At 37.9% G+C, this 18,610-nt stretch overlaps 1 protein-coding gene across 1 annotated transcript in view; it reads right to left on the reverse strand.

Moving 5' to 3' along the window:
- LOC110166333 (inositol polyphosphate-5-phosphatase A) overlaps window positions 1–18,610 on the reverse strand; it is a 485,134-nt gene that overhangs the window by 85,514 nt on the left and 381,010 nt on the right. The window contains exons 10-11 of the mRNA XM_055162594.1: window positions 9,825–9,920; window positions 6,757–6,831 (exon numbers count right to left, since the gene is read on the reverse strand). Coding sequence (XP_055018569.1) covers window positions 6,757–6,831; window positions 9,825–9,920 — 171 coding nt within the window. The remainder of the gene's footprint in view (window positions 1–6,756; window positions 6,832–9,824; window positions 9,921–18,610) is intronic.

Raw genomic sequence — 18,610 nt, forward strand, 5'->3', positions numbered from 1 at the left:
GTATCATTCAGAAGTTGTCGTTATTTCAAAATACTCGATTTTACTTCACTCATAGCCCGACGTAATATTTTGCTTCTCTGGAAATCTGCTGCAGTTCCTTTAATATCTCAGTCGTTTCGTGATGTCTTAGGATTTCTTAAATTAGAAAAGATTAATATTGCAACCAAGGGCAATGAAGAAAGTTTTGAACAGAAATGGGGTTTGTTTATGTTTTATTGTTTACTGCAAATCATTAAAAATTCTGCCTTTAGACGAATAGACTGATCTTCCCCCACCCTACTGTCTTTTCTTCTCTCTCTCATTACCTTTTTTAATTTAATTTATTTTATTTTATTTTTTCACCATCATAATTATTATTATCTTTTGATTGTTTGCCTTTGCTTCATTTTTGATAATATTTGGATTTGGTATTTATTATTAAGATGGTGTTTTCCTTTTGAAAATAAGAAAAATATAAAAGAAAAAATAATTGTGATGTGTAAATCTTGTATGAGTATATTGTGATTCCTTAATAAAAAATATTAATAAAAAAAAAGAAAAAAAAAAAAGAAGTTGCCGATATGATACATATCTCGATACAGTGAGCTTTTGATTCAAAACGATTCAATACAATATATTTCAAATTGATTTGATATGGCATGATATTAATAAAAAATAAATCAAAATTCATGGCTGTGATGCTAAAAGTCTTTGTTAAACCACTTCTAATGCAAATTTAATTTAAACACAAACATTTTAATCATCAAAACAGTGAAAATGTCAAATGTGTTTCATAAAAAAAAGTTTACTTCCTCCAAACAAGCAACAAAACTGAAGCGCTGTAACAAAACAATTTAGTAAAATATACCAAAAAATACTCTTGCCTCTTGATATTTCGAAGGACTCTCCACCAGAAATGTTACACAGTGCACTTTTTACAGCACTTATATTTTTTTTAGCAAGTATCCTTTCCATCATTAGAAATCAAACTAAAATGTAAATTGTTAAATATTTTGCATTTAAACAAAGAACCTCTTGAATCTAAACTAACACCACATTCATTAAACTCTTTTACAGCCTGCTTCACACAATAATATTTTTAAATTCTAGTAAAGTCTGAATCATTTTGACTTTTAAAAGCTGTAAACGTGTTCATATCCATCCGAGCTGTTTTAACAAGGAGCAGCCAGTTTTAACAGGCCTCATGTAATACAGGCCCCAGTGTGTGTTTACAGACACTTAACACTCACCTCCTCTGCACTCACACCAGCTTAAACTTTTACTCCAGTCATTTAGCCCATCACAGAACACAAAGAGACCGACTGTGATGCTTAAGCGTGCAGCCTTAAACACATTACCCATCAGCAGAGCGGCCGTTACGCTATTGCATAAGGATATTTGACCATCGCGACTACGCCAACTCGAATCAAACTAGTTCTTTGTAAACTGTTTCGTAATACTGAAAGTCTAATTTTAGAGTCATAATTCTATAAATCAAATTTCCTTTTAAACGGTTTGCAGTGGTTCAAAGTGAGTGTCCACTTTCCTAACTCATTCTTAATATCATAATTATTCGGTGAGATGAGTTTATTGTGCATTTCCAAGTAAAGCTGACAACTAACAAGTCTCATTTTGAACCCAATCCCTGCTATGACAAATTAGTGCAACAGTATGCTCTATATTATTGAAATACAAAGGACAAAGGACACCTACTATATGAGAATCATTATTTTTAAGGGATTATTAATTAAAGTTTGAACTCATAATAATCCATATATACATCCTTCAACATTAAAGTTCCTGTATTACGGATAAATTGTATCTATGAAAGGTTTAAGTCACGTTAAAATGTTGTTACCTCCTCAAAAACAGACCCGGAGTTGTGTTTTGTTTCATTCATGGATATTTGAGTATCTTTTATTATTATTCTGTCTACATCTCCAAAGTTCAAAATGCTCCGTTACACCTTGTGATGTCATGAAGTGGTAGTTTTCAATTTAACAGCTACATTTTACTAGCCTGATTCATTAGCCAGTTTGTTTTACTTCGTAGAAACTGTCTGATCTCAAAGTCTTAGATTTCGTTCGCTCGACGGTAGGTGGGTACTTTTTATCATTTAACCAATCGCTGCTGTTTGGTCGTGACGTATGTAATGCGCCACTAACAGGGCGAACTGGTTTATTCAGCTTTTCCAAGATCCCGTAGGAAGAAGGGCAGTAACGTCTTTCCCCTTAATGAAATTCACCAAACATTATCTTTGTTTCGGCTTTAAATCCTCAATCTCGGGAATCGTTGCCAACACAGAATGTATGGCTCCTCACTGATTGGCTGGTGCCCGCCTAGTGTATTCTGATTCCTGACCTAGTTTCTGGAGAGAAATGAAAAGCACTAGGTGGTGCCAGCCTGGCTAATATTTTACGGCAAAGGGAGAATTTAATTTTGTCAACTGGACAAAAGTTTAATTTGGTCAAATACATTTCGCTGCTCATCCAAGCTGCTTCATTTCTGGTCAGATGCTGGTGGACACTTCCGTATATCTGCCTGAAGGGAGGAGCTAACAACACTAAAACTACTCTGAAACTGATCCGACACTCTGTGGACGCCTGAAAACACTGATACGCTGATGTAGTTCTATGCACCGCAAAGTAGCTAATTCACCGCCAAAACGCTAGCATATATTCATATAAGCAAAAGATGTTCATTTTGTCTTCTTATATACATTAACTTCTTGGGTTCTTTTTAAAGACAATGCAGTAAAGTGTGTTTACCTTGTTGACATGTTTCGGCTGCTAGCTGCAAGCCATCTTCAGAACTGTCACCGGTGTTGGTGGTGACGTGTCGTATATCAGCTGTTGTTACTTCCTGTAGGCGTGGTCAACCTGATGGACCTGGCAGGTCGCTCAGACTGACCACGCCTCCCGTCGCCCGGTGTCTCTGGAGGAGGGTGTCCCAGGTGTGTGAAAGGAGGAACGCGCCGTCGTCCCGGTTAATGCTGTCCGTGCCTCGTTTCCTGATTTCAATGGCCTCCTTGATCCAGCGTTTGAACTTGTTGTTTTCCGATCCAATGATCCGAGCCCCGTCCCAATCCATAATGTGGTTGTTCCTTTTACAGTGTCTGATATGACGGATTTTAGGTTTTCCTGTTCTGCTTTATCTTTTTGTGTTCTGGTGAGTCTCCCTGACGTTTCCTTCTCGCATTCCTTTTGGTGTTCCTTTTTTCGGATGTGAAATGCCCGGCCTTTTTCCCCTATGTATGATTTATTGCATGATCTGCATTGAATTTCGTAGATGGCGTTGCATTTTTGTTCTTGTGGGATTTTGTCCTTGGGGTGTACGAGCTGTTGACGGAGTTTTGTGTATGGTTTTACTACAGTGCTAATGTTGTGTTTTTCATGGCTCTCTGGATGGGTTCGGTTATTCCTCTGATGTATGGTAGTGTGACTATGTTTTTGTCCTGCTGCCCTGTGTTGGATTGTAGTGTTTTTTTTCCGGTGTTTGTTGGTTTTATTGATAACTTGTTGTTTTCAACAGTTATATTGGACACAAAAACATACAAACAAAAAATGCAAACACTACTCGCAGACACCGACACCTACGAAATTATCACAAAGAACCCGACAGAAGAAAAGAAGTTAATATATATTCATATACACGGTCTATCTATGCGTACGACCTGCAGACGTATAATCTCTGAAAAGTTTAACATGAACCATCTCCAACGTGATAGAAGAACAGACTCACCATCAACAGAACACCCCTCTGTCACAGAAAGAACACTCACATTCCACTGAGTCATGCCTTTTAGTCCGACAGAAGCTGAACTGCACAATAGCGAGCTGTTTTTTGAGTGCAAATTAGCCATGTGGTTTTAAGTTTGGTTTCTGTAAAATGTAAACAAATATCCTCAAAGCTGTGTGGATAGGGAAGGAGTGCAGACACAGAAACGACGTGTCTGGATGCACATCATTTCCAATACGGTGATACGTGGTTTTGCTTCAGTGTAAATGGGGTCTAAAGCTATCTGCTGTTTCTCAAAGTTTTTTCTTCACTGTGATTGGTTAAATCTACCTGTCACTCACTCAGAACATGATGGAGACTGACCAGTAGGAGCGTGGGAGGTGCAAAGTGTCCGTTTTTCACCAGAGAACTACATTCAACAACAAACAAGCGAATCACAATGCTGCAGATTATCACAGGGATGAAACCACAATTCGATTTTTATCACCATATCGCCCAGTCCTACGTATATTCACTTATTATTGGTGTTAATCTGATGGATATATTTTGGCTTTGACTGCAAAAGAGACGGGTTACATGGGACATTGCAGCAGTAAAAGCTGACGATTTGTCCTTAACTGAATCAGATGAGTTGAAAATGATATGATTTAATATGCACCTTCATAAAACCATTCACGGGTCACAAGATTTGACTGTATTGGATTTAGTCTTGGCCTTGGTTTGTCCTCGGCACAAATGTGACACAAAGCTGCACTTCAGATGTAATTTCACCTCATTATGTCTCATTTAAAAACGTTCAGCTCGGAGTGCACTTAAAGGCTGCCGATGGTACGAGCATGTTTAAAAGCTGAGTGCATAAAGTGGATTAAATACATGATTTTAAATGTTATGTGCAATCATACAGACTCCGCACTATCACAAACTGGACTGCAGTAATTTTATAGACGTCATCGCCTTAATATCTGTGGAAACCTGTGTCTTTTAGGCTGAACGCAATTGGTCGTTATATGGGCCGAAATTTGGACTTTTTAGTGTATTGGCTACTCTGATATTTTGTTTTGGACAATCTGCTGCCTAAAAACACACACAGTTTTAAATCAACACTTTAATATGAAAAAATAGCTGCAAAACTCATTAACAATGCTCTCTTATAGGTTTGTGCTAAACAGAAAAAGTTAAACGGTGTCTGTGGTAAATTTAAATGACATAATTTGGGAAAATTCATCTAAATCGGCCCCAGATATCGGCCCAAAAACACCGGTTGCTCTTCTAAACTTCTAAATCGGTATTGGCATCAGCAAATGAATAAAAGCAAAACATATGGGTCAAATCTGTAATATTTGGATTATATTTAAATGTGCAATGTATCTAGTCAGACGACTTTTTGACCTTATGACAGTTCCCCGTTTAAAGGAAAAATCAACATTTCTCGGGCCTTTTCTGGTTAAAATAAAGCCACTATCATTTAAAATGTAAAAGTGTTGGCATCATTAGATGTTACTTCACTGCATGTTTAGGATAAGTGGCAAACTTACTTTCAGTATCAACACAGGTTTTTTTTTTTTTTTTTTTCATTTTAAAGCTGAGGTACCTACTTTTTCCTCTAAAAATCGCAAATTCTATCTCTCCCCACATTGTAGTAAAGTAAGTAAAACCACACTGCAAGATATAAACACTTCTAATCTAATCTATCAGAAAATGATTTAAAAGTAGTGAAATTATCTATCCATGCAGCAAGATAATACTTAATACTTTACTTGATGAGTTATCTTGAAATAAACTACCTCTAGACTCGAAATAAACAGTCTCTGGTAAGTGTTTATGGGCTGGGAATAGGTTTATAGATGTTAAGTTTTAGATAAACATACTTAAAACCAGTTTAAGGTTAGTGTTCATGGCTTGATAGTAAGTTTTCTGATATAAAATTTTAGATAAAATGCTTGAAATTCTGCTAAATTCTTAAACAAGGTTATGATTAGTATGAATGGCCTGATAATAAATTTAAAGATGCTAAATTCTAGATATAGTACTTGAAATCAGTCTTACATGATAGTGGTTAGTCCATTCATACTAATCATTAACTTGTTTTAAGTATGTTTATCTAGAATTTAGCAGAATTTAAAGCATTTTATCAAGTATTATCTTGCGGCATGGACAGGTAATTTCACTACTTTTAAGCCATTTTCCGATAGATTTAAGTGTTTATATCTTAAAAATTTGGCCAAGATTTTTTGCAGTTATGTGATTACAAACATCTGTTGCAAAGATCCATAAGAAAAGGCCGTGTGAGTCGATTTATGACTCTTTGGGATAAAACCTGATTCTCTCTTTGAGTTTAGTCCACCCTGCTTCACTGTTTTATCTGAAAAAGCAGTTCTAAAGTGGTTCTCGTGGCCAAAAGGTGATGTGACTATTATAATGACATGCTAGTCCATTCATACTAAACATACATTTGTTTTAAGCATGTTTATCTAGAATTTAGCAGAATTTAAAGCATTTTATCTAGACTTTGGCAGCTAAGAACTTATTATGAGGCCAAGAACACTAATCCTAAACTGGTTTTAAGTATGTTTATCTAAAACTTAGTGTCCATAAACTTATTTCCAGCTCATGAACACTTCCTAGAGACTGTTTAATTCTAGTCCAGAGGTCGTTTATTTGAAGATAAGCTGTTAAATAAAATGATCTTGGTGCATGGACAGATAATTTCACTACTTTTAAGTCATTTTCTGATAGATTTAAGTGTTTATATCTTAAATTTTTGCCAATATTTTTTTTGCAGTGTGTCGTTATGTGATTACAAAAATCTATTTCAAAGATCCATAAGAGTCCCTTTATGATTTTTTTAGGATAAGACCTGATTTTCTGAGTTTAGTTCACCCTGCTTCACTGTTTTGTCTGAAAATGCAGTTTTAAAGTGATTTTAAAGCGGTTCTAGTGGCCAAAAGGTGACGTGATGTGATGTGCTCGGGTTTGTGAGAGTGTCACATACATTTATAGACCTACTTTCTCAAATACGTGAATAAAAGAATGACTTACTGAGGTCCCATTGTTTTCCCGGAAAACGTCTTGATTCACATAACTAAAAAGCTTCTTCTCAAGCTGAAGCACAACCTGAAACGAGAGATTACATAAGGTTATAAAAAAAGAAACAGAGCGGAGGGGTAAAGAGAAGATGAAATCAAGGGAAAGCGAGAAAGAGGAGAGAAGGGCACAGAGAGAGAGAGATTAGGAAGGAGGGAACAGAGAGATAGAGAGGGAAGAGGAGGGAAAAGAGAGTAAATGAACAGATACAGAAAGAAAAGAGCGGGGAGATAGAGAAATAGAGAAGGACAATGATGGACAGAGAGAGGTAATGTGATAAAAGGAGGAGAGAGGGGCACAGAGAGAGATTAAGAAGGAGGGAAGAGAGAGAGGGAGAGAGAGGAGAAGAGGAGGGAAAAGAGCGAGGAAATGAACAGACACAAAGAAAAAAGTGGGGAGATAGAGAAAGAGAGAAGGATAATGATGGACAGAGAGATAAATGGAGGAGAGAGAAAGAAAAACAGGAGAGAAGGGCAAAGAGAGAGCTTAGAAAGGAGGGAAGAGATCGATAGAGACAGAAGGAGAGGGAAGAAGAGAGAAAAGAGCGAGGAAATGAACAGACACAGAAAGAAAAAAGAAGAGGGAAGAGAAAGGGAGAAGGATAATGATGGACAGAGAGGTAATGAGATAAAGGGAGGAGAGAGAGAGAAAAAGAGAGGAGAGAGAGGCACAGAGAGAGATTAGGAAGGAAGGATGAGAGAGATATAGACAGAGGAGGAGAGAGAAGAAGAGTGAAAAGAGAAAAAAACTTAAGAGAGGAGATAGAGAAAGAGAGAAGGACAATGACGAACAAAGAGTTAAGATAAAGGGAGGAGAGAGAAAGAAAACGGAGAAGAGAGAAGGACACAGAGAGAGAGATTAGGAAGGAGGGAAGCGAGAAAAAAGGAGGGGGGTAGAGAGAACAGAAGTGAGGAAGAGAAAGAGACAGAGGAAGAGAGAGAAGAAGAGTGAAGAGAGAAAAAAGAAAAGAGGGGAGATAGAGAAAGACAGAGAGTTAATGAGATAAAGGGAGGAGAGAGGAGGAGGAGATAGGAAGAAAGGGACAGAGAGGAAAATGAAAAGAGACAAAAAGAAGAGAGACACAGATAGAAAGAAGAGAGAAGACAGAAAGAGAGGGAAAAGTGGGTCGAGAAAGGTAGAGAGAGGGAAAAGATAGAAATGGGAAGACGAGGAGTGAAGAGAGAGAGAAAGGAGACAGAGAGAAACACTGAGAAGACGACGGGCAATAACACAGACAGAAGAGAGCGAAAGAAAAAGAGAGGGGGGGAGGAGAAGAGCGCAGATAGATGGAGAAAGAGACACCAAAGCGAGAGAGACAGATTAATCTAGTGTTTAATGGTAGACAGCGTGTAATTACGGCGCTAACGAAGAGCTAACGGGGAGCGTGTTAATTGCCCTGTGTGTGTGGGGCTATCGGTGAACAGCGGGTCACTCCTCCAGGGACCTGCAGTCTGCACATGTGACCACAACCTCGACTACGACGCCGTTATCGAGACGAGAGCGACAATTAAACCACAATACAGACTCATTAGAAAAAGGAGACGTGTTACGGGTTCAAGACGATGTCATAATAATGTTAATAATGTTTATATATGGGATTATAATCAGTTCAAAACATGGACTGTGTAAAGACGTGGACTAAGGGGCTGTGATGTCATCCATAGTGTTCAGGTCCAGTCAAATGAAGCTCATTGCAGAGTCCACGGGTGCATTTTTGGAGACCTGGACCCGCCCGTTAACCTGTGATTATATCAGAGTTAAATCCGCATCCGTTACCCACCCGTGCCAGTGATAAACCAGGGTCAGCCCATTAGTTCGACAGCGCAATAGTCCAGGACTAAACCAGGACTGAACTAGGTCTGAACCAGGACTAACCCAGGACTGAACCTACGTCGTGTCATGAGCGGATTATAAATATATACATGCCGCAACCTCAGAGCTGATCGCCAGGACTACACCAGGACTAAACCAGGTCTAAACCAAGACTATACCAAGACCAAACTAGGACTTAACCAGGATTAAACAAGGACTGAACCAGGACTTAACCAGGACTTAACCTGGACTAAACCACGTCTAAACCAAGTGTAAACCGAGTTCAAACTAGAAATTAACCAGGTCTAAACCAGGACTGAACCAGGTCTAAACCAGGATTTAACCAGGTCTAAACTAGGATTTAACCAGGTCTAGACCAGGACTTAACCAGGACTAAACTAGTGTCATTAGCTTAAATATATACAAGCCACAACTGCCGAGCCGATTGCCAGGACTAAACCAGGACTAAACCAAGTCTGAACCAGGACTACACCAGGACTAAACCAGGTCTAAACCAAGACTATACCAAGACCAAACTAGGAATTAACCAGGATTAAACAAGGACTGAACCAGTACTTAACCAGAACTTAACCTGGACTAAACCACATCTAAACCAAGTGTAAACCGAGTCCAAACTAGAAATTAACCAGGTCTAAACCAGGACTGAACCAGGTCTAAACCAGGACTAAACTAGTGTCATTATCTTAAATATATGCAAGCCACAACCGCCGAGCCGATTGCCAGGACTACACTAGGACTAAACCAGGACTAAACCAGGATTAAATGAGGACTGAACCAGCACTTAACCAGAACTTGACCAGGACTAAACCACATCTAAACCAAGTCTAAACAAGGACTTAACCACGACTACACCACGACTAAATCAGGTCTAAACCAGGAGTAAACTAGTGTCATCAGCATAAATATATATATGCCCCAACCACCAAGCCGATCGCCAGGACTTCATCAGGACTGGGCAAGGACTGGACCAGGTCTAACCCAGAACTAAACTAGGAGTGCAGTCGCTGAGCCGATCACCTCTGCTGATGATTTTATGTAATAAAAACACTAAAGTCTCTCTCAGTCTGGTCCATTGTTGCGGGAAAACACAGCGAAATTTCACTTATTTTCAGGACAACAGAAGCACATTAAGTCATTTTCAAGCTGTTTTTAGAAACAGCCCCTGATAGACAATATGCACTTGGACTCACCTTTCGGTCATTTTCAGTTTCTCTGAATATTAACTTGTCGACTTCATTGGTGTCGGCGGTGCGGACGGTCTGCATGGTGGCACTGGAGCACAAACTCTGCAAGACAAGAAAAAAAAAAAGAAACATTCATTAAAACATATTTCAGTACAATAAAACCAGGGCTGTTCTTGCTTTGCCTGGAAACAACCAGGCCAAGTTACAGGTCAACCTCGTCAACAGGTTTGCAGAGAAGCAAAATGGTAAGAATTTGATTTTTTCACTGAATTATTTGCGCAAAAACACAAGTAACTGGAGAAATGCAAGCTAAGGTAAATGTAGTGTTGTCACAAAATTGAAATTTCAAAATTTCAAAAATAGCAATTGTCCACTGATCCAAAAGTTGGCAGTTCAAATCCTGCTCTCGACATGAACATCATTGGTTGAGCGGTCAGATCCACTGATCCACATGCCGGCGGTGCGATTAAAGCTACCACAGATGAATGCTGTCGTCGTGTCCTTGGGCAAGGCAAGAGTTAACCCACCTAGCCCCTACTGTCTGTTTACGAATGTGTGTGTGAATGAATGAGTGGTTCCTTGTTGTAAAGCACTTTGCAAGGTTAATAAATTTCAAAACTTTTTCATAACCTAAAGTGAATTTTACATTACTTTAACCCTACATGTGTAGAATTGATCAGACTTTTAGGGCTAAATATGAAATGCTAACCCTTTCCACTCACCTTATGGTTTGGTAAAATAGTTTTTTAACATTCAAAATACTGTGAGTGCATTTATTGTCGTCTCTTTTAAACAAAAAGCGCATACGTTCAGAAATAATCATAATAGTCTAATGAAAACTTAACAGAATGCTGAAAGAGATACTAAAATTGCATGACTTTTCCAAAGCTTTCATCGAATTTACAAAATTCCATGACTTTCCCAGGCCTAAAAAATGACATTTTCAATTTCTATGACTTTTCAAGGATTTCCATGACCGTGGGAACCCTGGCTTTGAAGTGCCTTGAAAGTGGAAAAGCACTCTATAAAAATTTCTAAGGGGAGAGATTTGATTCTCAATACCGATTTTGAGATCATAATAATGAAAAGTTCAACTTTTTTTCAGTATCGATACTTGAAAATGAGTATCTAGAGTCAAAATCAGTTTTAGTATCAATAATAATCTGGGTATTGATAAGTTTAACAACCCTAGTTAAATGTCATACTGTGGTAAATTTCAGGCAAATAAGTCACTTTATTATGAATTATTATTACTAAAATAAATAAAATTTAAAAAAAATTATAAAAAAAAATAACAAAATAAAAAATAAAATAAATAAAAAATAAATAAATACAATAAAATCATAAATAAAATAATATAAATAAATAAATAAAAATACATAAAACCTTAAAAACTTGCAAATTTCAGTAAAGCGATATGTTTGCACTATTAGCCAGTTAGTCTAAGCCAGCATTGCCATAAAAAGGTTTAAATTTTCTCCTTAATTCTTTAATTTCTCCTTAATTTGTCCTGATTCTGTCCTCCTCACACTGAACACCTCTGTCCTGTCCTCTCTACATCAAACAGCAGTCATTGCGTTACATGTAAATGCATTTTAAATATCTCTTCCTCTATTTAGCACCTCACTGTCTCTGCCCCTGTGCCCCTGTATGAGCTGACCCCATGGACTGTGTTCGCGGGTTCAATTCCCTTTTGTGGACTCTTTTAACAATTAGTTAAACATTGGGCCATCTGTGTTTGAAGACAGTTGAATAAGGTAATCCTGGGCTGCGGTTCCCATAGCACACAGCGCATAGAGAGGAGCCTCATTGAAATTCAAAGCACAGACCAGATAATCGGGTCAAGCCAATAAAACGAACAGAAAAAGTCCTTTAGGCGAAATGTCACAAAATCAGAGCTAAGGAAATCAAGGCACAGCAGATTAGAACAAGCAGAGTCACATACAGATATAGTCTAAGGTTCACGCTGCAGGGTTTAATTTGGATTTTTTTGCGAGGTCGTTCACATTTCCAATTAAATGCGACTTGTATGTGATCTCCAGTGTGAATTTTAAACGCCCCAGAAGTGTCCCGCATGCGCACTGGAGGACAGGACGACGTCACACGGAGCGAGCGTGTTCAGTGTTTACGGAAGTCGCCTAAACATGGACACGAGCACTGAGCACCTGGAGATTTTAAAGTCGCTGTTGTACCGGAGCCAGAACATGTACAGCTTATTTGTTTTAAGGAGGAGACTGAGAAGGAGAAGGACGAAGTTTTTGGCCGTGGCGTTTTGTGGGGCAGCGGCAGCGACGTCCATAAAAAGGAATGAAAAGAACAGGATTGATTTGTGCTTTGCTGCTTCACTGACACAGAGTTCAGACACAATTTTCATATGACGAGAATAACTTTTGTGTCTTTTTCAGCGCAGAATAGCAACGTTTGTCACTTGTTGAAGACGTGTAGGTGGGATGAATGCGACCTGGCCGTTCAGACTGAAGTCGCATGTCAAAAGATCGGATATGTATCGGTTTTAGGAGCACATATCCAAGTGGCCTGGGTCGCATTTTTTAAAAAACTGGATCTGTGTCGTTCAGACTGTCATTTAACGATCAGATAAGAGCCAAAAAATGCTCATGATACTTGAATTACTAACAGATGCTGAACAATTTAACCTGCATGATTCCATGGAAATAGAAACTTAAAACCATACAAACCAAGCACTCTACATGGAGATACAGTAGGTGTGTTTCATCTTGGACACGAGTGGACTTTGTTTTGCCCAGTGGTTTTTGTGTTGTTTAGTGTGTGATGAGTGTGGAGAGAGGAGTGGGCTGTTTTATTTTATTTTATTTTTGTTATGTATAATTTAAGACTGAAAAAAAAAAATAATAATAATAATAATTGTGTTTTAGACCATACTGAGGAAAGCAACATTTCCATGGAAACAAGCAGGAAGAAATTCAAAGTGGGAGACAGGTTTGAGGAGATGCAGGCCTACTCATAGTAAGGATGCATGTTTTTCAGTCACATCTAGGGCTGGGTATGATGAAGAAGTTGCCAATACGATACATATCTCCATACACTGGCCACAATATGAAACATATTCGATATGGTTCAATAAAAAATACAGGCTAAATCATGTCTGTGATACTAAAAGTCTTTGTTAAACCACTTCTTGTGCAAAGTTCATATGAAACACAAACATTTTAATCATCAAAACTGTGAATATGTCAAATGTGCTGCATGAAGATGTTTCCTTCCTCTAAACAAGCAACAAAACTGTAGCTCTGTAACAAAATAATATGGTAAAATATACCAAAAAATATTCTTGGTGATATAGATATCAATAGTGTATCACTGCATTAAACAATACAATATAGCGATATTTCAATATTTTTGCACACTCCTAGTCAGATCTGCAATTTTCAAGTCTATTTTTTTGGCAAAAAAGTTACACATAAGGGCTTTAAAATACACCTAGGAGCTCTAAGATTTATTATATAAACTTCTAAACAAATACAACAATCACATGCATTACAGAACATGTTTAAAGATATTGTTGTAGGCAGAAGAAGAAGAATATACAGCGATTCAAAATTACGCTGTTAACTTAAAGGTGCGCTATGTAACTTTTTGGTTGTTTGTTTCTATGGATACGTCACTGCTCTGCCTGGAATGTTCCACAGTATGACATTAAACAGCTCTAACTTACATTTATTCAATTACAGGTGGTTTTATAACTAAAATATACCAAGATAAACAAACATTCTGACTGTGAGCAGGGTCGCCTTTATACAGATCTGACCTGTAACTTGGTTTGGCTAAGTTTCCGTGAAAATAGAAAGGTTTAATGCCACACTGTGAAACATTCCAGACAAAGAAATAACATGGAGAAAAGCACCTGACGGACCCTCCACCAGAAAAAGTTACATAATGCACCAAAAACACAAAACAAAAACAGTCAAAAACACAATCACAAATGGAAAAAAGTAACTGATATTCAGCTAAACAGACAAAAAACGTTATCATAAATATATTGTACATGCACAAAACTATCACCCACATGTTAAATAAAGTAAAGTAGAAGATTTCCTTGCTGTGCCTTTGCCCTCTCGCTCAAACCTCTGCATCTTTGACTCATTTAGACCATCCCAGAGCAGGGTCAATACGACCCCCCGGCAGCCAAATGCTAATGCGCTTAAGTGTGCTTAAGCTGCTTTGTGCTTGAAAAGACCCAAAGAAGGAGCCACACAGAAGGGCCAGAAGACACTCTCCCTGTCAAAAAGTCAGATCCACAACCACACGCAGGACAGGAGGCAGGGACAAGTACAGCTAATGGATTATGTTATATTTTTGTAAAGTTGGAGTTGTGTTTTGTTTCATTCACACATGTTTGAGTGACTCTTTGTCGTTAGTCTGTCTACATCTCCAAAGCTCTTTTGTTCAGTAGAGATTGGGTATTCCATAGTTAAAAGGATCCAAATGATTCTAATGAAGGTGTATGGAGTTTAAAAACAAAGTGACATCCTATTCTTTTCCAACAACCTCTCCATTCCCAAAGATCTGCGTTTTCACATTCAGACTCTGATCGTACAAACAAACAAACAAACAAAATGGACTCAAAATAAACCGAATGCTCACCATTATAATAACGAAATACAACAATATTTCCAAACAATAAAACAGATCAAAACCAAACAAACAATATCTATACCAGACATGTAAAAATCAGGCCCGGGGACCAAATTTGGCCCACAATATAATCATATTTGGGCTGCGAGATCATATCAAATATGTATTAGAGCTGGTCCACCGGCTACAGATCGACTATAGAGACATTATTTATTTAAAATTTTGTTATTATTTTATATTTAGCTTGTTCTGGATTCAATGTTTAAGCAAAACTATTATTAAACATTTATTTTAATACGAAAAAGGTTCAACATGACATATCTCGAAAGAAGAGAAAACATGCAGATGTTGTTGAAATTTTTCAATAAATATTTTGTTTGGTCCACAACTTTGTCCCAGTTTTTAATTTTGGCCCTGTGTGAGTTTGACACCCCTGCATTAAAAAAACAATATCTATAGGAAATATTTATAACAATATCATTCTCATCTAAATTTTTTACGTTACAATTCTTTTATTTGGTTACGTATAAGTTTAAGGTTTTGTCGTCCTGCCTTGTTTGGCTTGCCATGTTTTTGTTTTTTTGGGGTTTTTTGCTCTCTTGTGTAATTGACTGCACATCACCTTGATACTTTATGTCTTATCTATGAAAAAAAGAAAAAAAAAAACTTCCCGTATCACCCCATTGTTGCTACACTGTGAGTGTTTTCTGTTTGAGAGAAGAACTCTGACTCTGAACCTGCTAAACCTGGAAAAGATCAGGACAAAACCAGGGCTAGAACACGACCAAAAATATCATTTTTGCCATAGAAATTAACAATTAAAAACAAAACATTAAGTCTTTCAAATGGGCAAAAGTCCAAAAAGTTGCGCCTATAACAGGCACCTGAATACTTGCAGTAAGTAGCCACAGAAAATTCACAGAAAAAAATTGATAACTAAAGTCAAATGAGTATTATTATTAGATAAACGGTGTGGTTTTGTTGAGCGTAAATGGGGCTCAATACAAAGTGGGAGGCCATATTGGTTCAGCTTAGTCCCAATATGTCGCACAGAAGGATAAACACACATATTGATCGGTCCTTTCATAATCTGATCAGCTAATCACTCAGACCTGCTGTCACTGATTGACCCCATTCATCACCGTCCTCCCTGAGACCTCCTCCAAACCCGACTCCTCTCGCTCTCTGGTCCTTGGATCGGCAGTCAAATATCTGAACAGAATTTAAAATATACGTCATGGACATTTTAAAAACGAGCTTCATGAGATGTGACCTTATACCAGGACCAAATCAGAACCTCCTGCGGTCACTTATCTCTGTATAAGTTGGTAATAGGCACTTCCTATGCTTAAATTGAGTGGAGCTTCAAAGCCTCGGAGCCTAAACATGTTACACAGAGGCACGCTCACCCTGACCTCAACCACTGCCATTACCCACAATCCATTTCACTCTAAATCGCCTCCTTATTTCAGACAAGACAGCATGAAAAGAGCGGTTCTGGTTCCTGGTTCAGGCTACGTTTATATGATGACGGTCTGTACAGAAGACGCAAAAGCGGCGTCGCGTCTTCACTTTTTATTTGGCGAGTTTTCGGGATGAAATCTGCGTGCATACGGTGACGCAAAAATGTGTGGAATTTGATTAGGTATGCATGTCAGGCGGTGAGATCTGACATGTTTGTTTCTGTGTACTGTATGTTTGAGATGTAAAGGGGTACGTGAGGTGAGCAGATCTGGCCAGAGTTTTGCGTCTTGGGCAGTGTAGACGGAAACGCTACAGCGGAGCATATTCAACTTTTCCACTCTAGAGGGTGGTTTCAGATTTTTGCATTTTTAAGCCCCAAAAACGCTGTCACCGTCTAAACGAAACGCACTTCTAATAAAACATTTTGTCGTTTTTACCCGCAAGCGTTCTCATGTAAACAGGCCCTTAGTCCTGCTTAAAACCAGAGTTAGTCCAGAATTAGTCCAGAGTTAGTCCTGGTTTAGACTGAACTTAGGCCCTGATTACTCTAGTTTAAGCACTGACTTAACCCAGGTTTGGTTTTGATGCAGTTTCAATCATTGGTACTGATGCTGCAATCACTGATATTGGGGATGGCTTCACATTGTAAAATAACCCAATATTTAGGTTCTCTGAGGAATTTAGACCGTATGTTGACTGCATACAGATTTTTTCAGTAGAAATTAAAGGTAGGTAGCCACCTGCACACGATCAAAATAAAAGAGATATGGAGATATTGAGATCAGTCAATTACGAATTAAATTACTAAAATCAATTACCATATTTTTCGGACTATAAAGCACACTTAAAATTGTTAAATTTTCTTAAAAATGGACAGTTTATAATCCAGTGCAAATTATGTATTAATTCTGGCTGTGTTTACTGACCTCAAACTGATTTTATGTGGCACATGACGCTCAAAAATCTGTCAAAATATTTTAGTACGACTTTGGTAAATTACGGAGTCGCACCGCTAGATGGACTGTCAAAGGATTACGGCCACTCTAGTCAGGAGCCTTGCGGAGTTCGATAGAAGCTGAACCACATCAGTGCACAAAAACCGAGCTGTTTATTCAGTGCTTATAGTTTATGCAAATTAGCCATGTAGTTGTAAGTTTTATTTCTGTAAAACGTAAACAAATGTGCACAAAGCTGCATTAAAAACATTATTACTCAATGTATATTTGACTGCTCCTCATAGGAAAAAAAAAAAAAAAACTTAAATGATCCACCCACATTCACATTCATAATACACATTCACCAAGACAGAGAGGCAACAGCGGTCCGTTTCGCTTAATGTAATGTGCCTTATAGTCTGAAAAATACGGTATATTAAATCATAAGAAAATACATTATAAAACTTTACAAAATGGAAGTTAATTTGTGAACTAAATTTACTTCAATTTGTAGGAATGGCGTGGATAAAAAAAAAAAATTAAAAATTGATATAGATAAGCGTGTCACCATAATTATGGTATCAACTTATTGTTTAATACAAGACAGATGGAATAATATTTTTTTAAGTCAATATTTATCGTGAGTATCGCACTTTATTTTTCTTACTTGTGTGAAAAAAAAAAGAGCAGTATAAGATCTGAGCTGTATAAGGTTGAATTGTGAAGTTCTATGACTCATTACAGACACAAACTGTTATTAAACTGTTGCATTCTGCTGTTTATTTACTGCAGCTTATGCTTTTTAACCATATTGTACATTTAGAATAGCTGGGATAAATCAAAATGTCAACATAGTCTTGAAAAAAAAAAAAAAAAAAAAGAAGTCTGTATCCAATCAAGCTTGACCTGCATGTCAACAGTGGGACATTTCACTTTCACTTCTTGTTCGGGGACTTAGCATTAGCATTGCTGTGCATGCGGGGGTCAAAGGTCACCGGGGAATGAGAACTTTAGGGAAACAAGCGCTTTGGGCCTGAATGGAGACCCTAATCCCATGACTGTCGAGGAGGAAGCAGCTGTTTAAAGGAGCTCTCCATCCCAGCTGCTGTTTGTGAAGAAAGGTTAAAGCAATATGTGCCACTTCAAAGCACACACACACACACGGGGACGGACACACACACACACACTCACACACACACGAACCAAAGCGCAGTGCTGTAGAAACAGATGGACAGAGACACAACCCGCCCTCTGCCCATGCAAATCTAAACATATGGCTGTAGGACAACACACAATGAAACACTTGAGTTAACTGCCCATAATGAGTCCAGGAGCTTTTAAACAGATACTTTACTCACAGAATTAACTAAGCCTCAGTTCAAATGTCAATAGAGAAAATCAGAGGTGGGAAGAGCAGCAAAAACCTGTATTCAGAATGATATTACTCGAGTAGAAGTGCAAAGTAGTGGTTACTCAAGATTAACAAAGTACCATATTTTTCAGATTATAAGGCACAATATCAATAATGTTGAATTCTATCGTATATTTTCATACATAAGGTGCACCGGATTATAAGGCGCATTAAGCGAAACAAATGGACGACACTTGAGACTGATCCTTAGCCCAGGCGTCCACGATCCATCGGCAGATCGTGGTGTAATTCGCCCGGCGTTGCCTCCCTGTCTTGGTGAATGTTTATTATGAATGTGAATGGATAATTTTAGTTTTTTATTTCCTACAAGGAGGAGTCAAATATAGATTGATTAATAATGTGTTTAA

The sequence above is a fragment of the Boleophthalmus pectinirostris genome, unplaced genomic scaffold (assembly GCF_026225935.1).
Source record: "Boleophthalmus pectinirostris isolate CB_2022bp ecotype Guang Dong unplaced genomic scaffold, ASM2622593v1 HiC_scaffold_5, whole genome shotgun sequence".
NCBI classification, from domain to species: domain Eukaryota; kingdom Metazoa; phylum Chordata; class Actinopteri; order Gobiiformes; family Gobiidae; genus Boleophthalmus; species Boleophthalmus pectinirostris.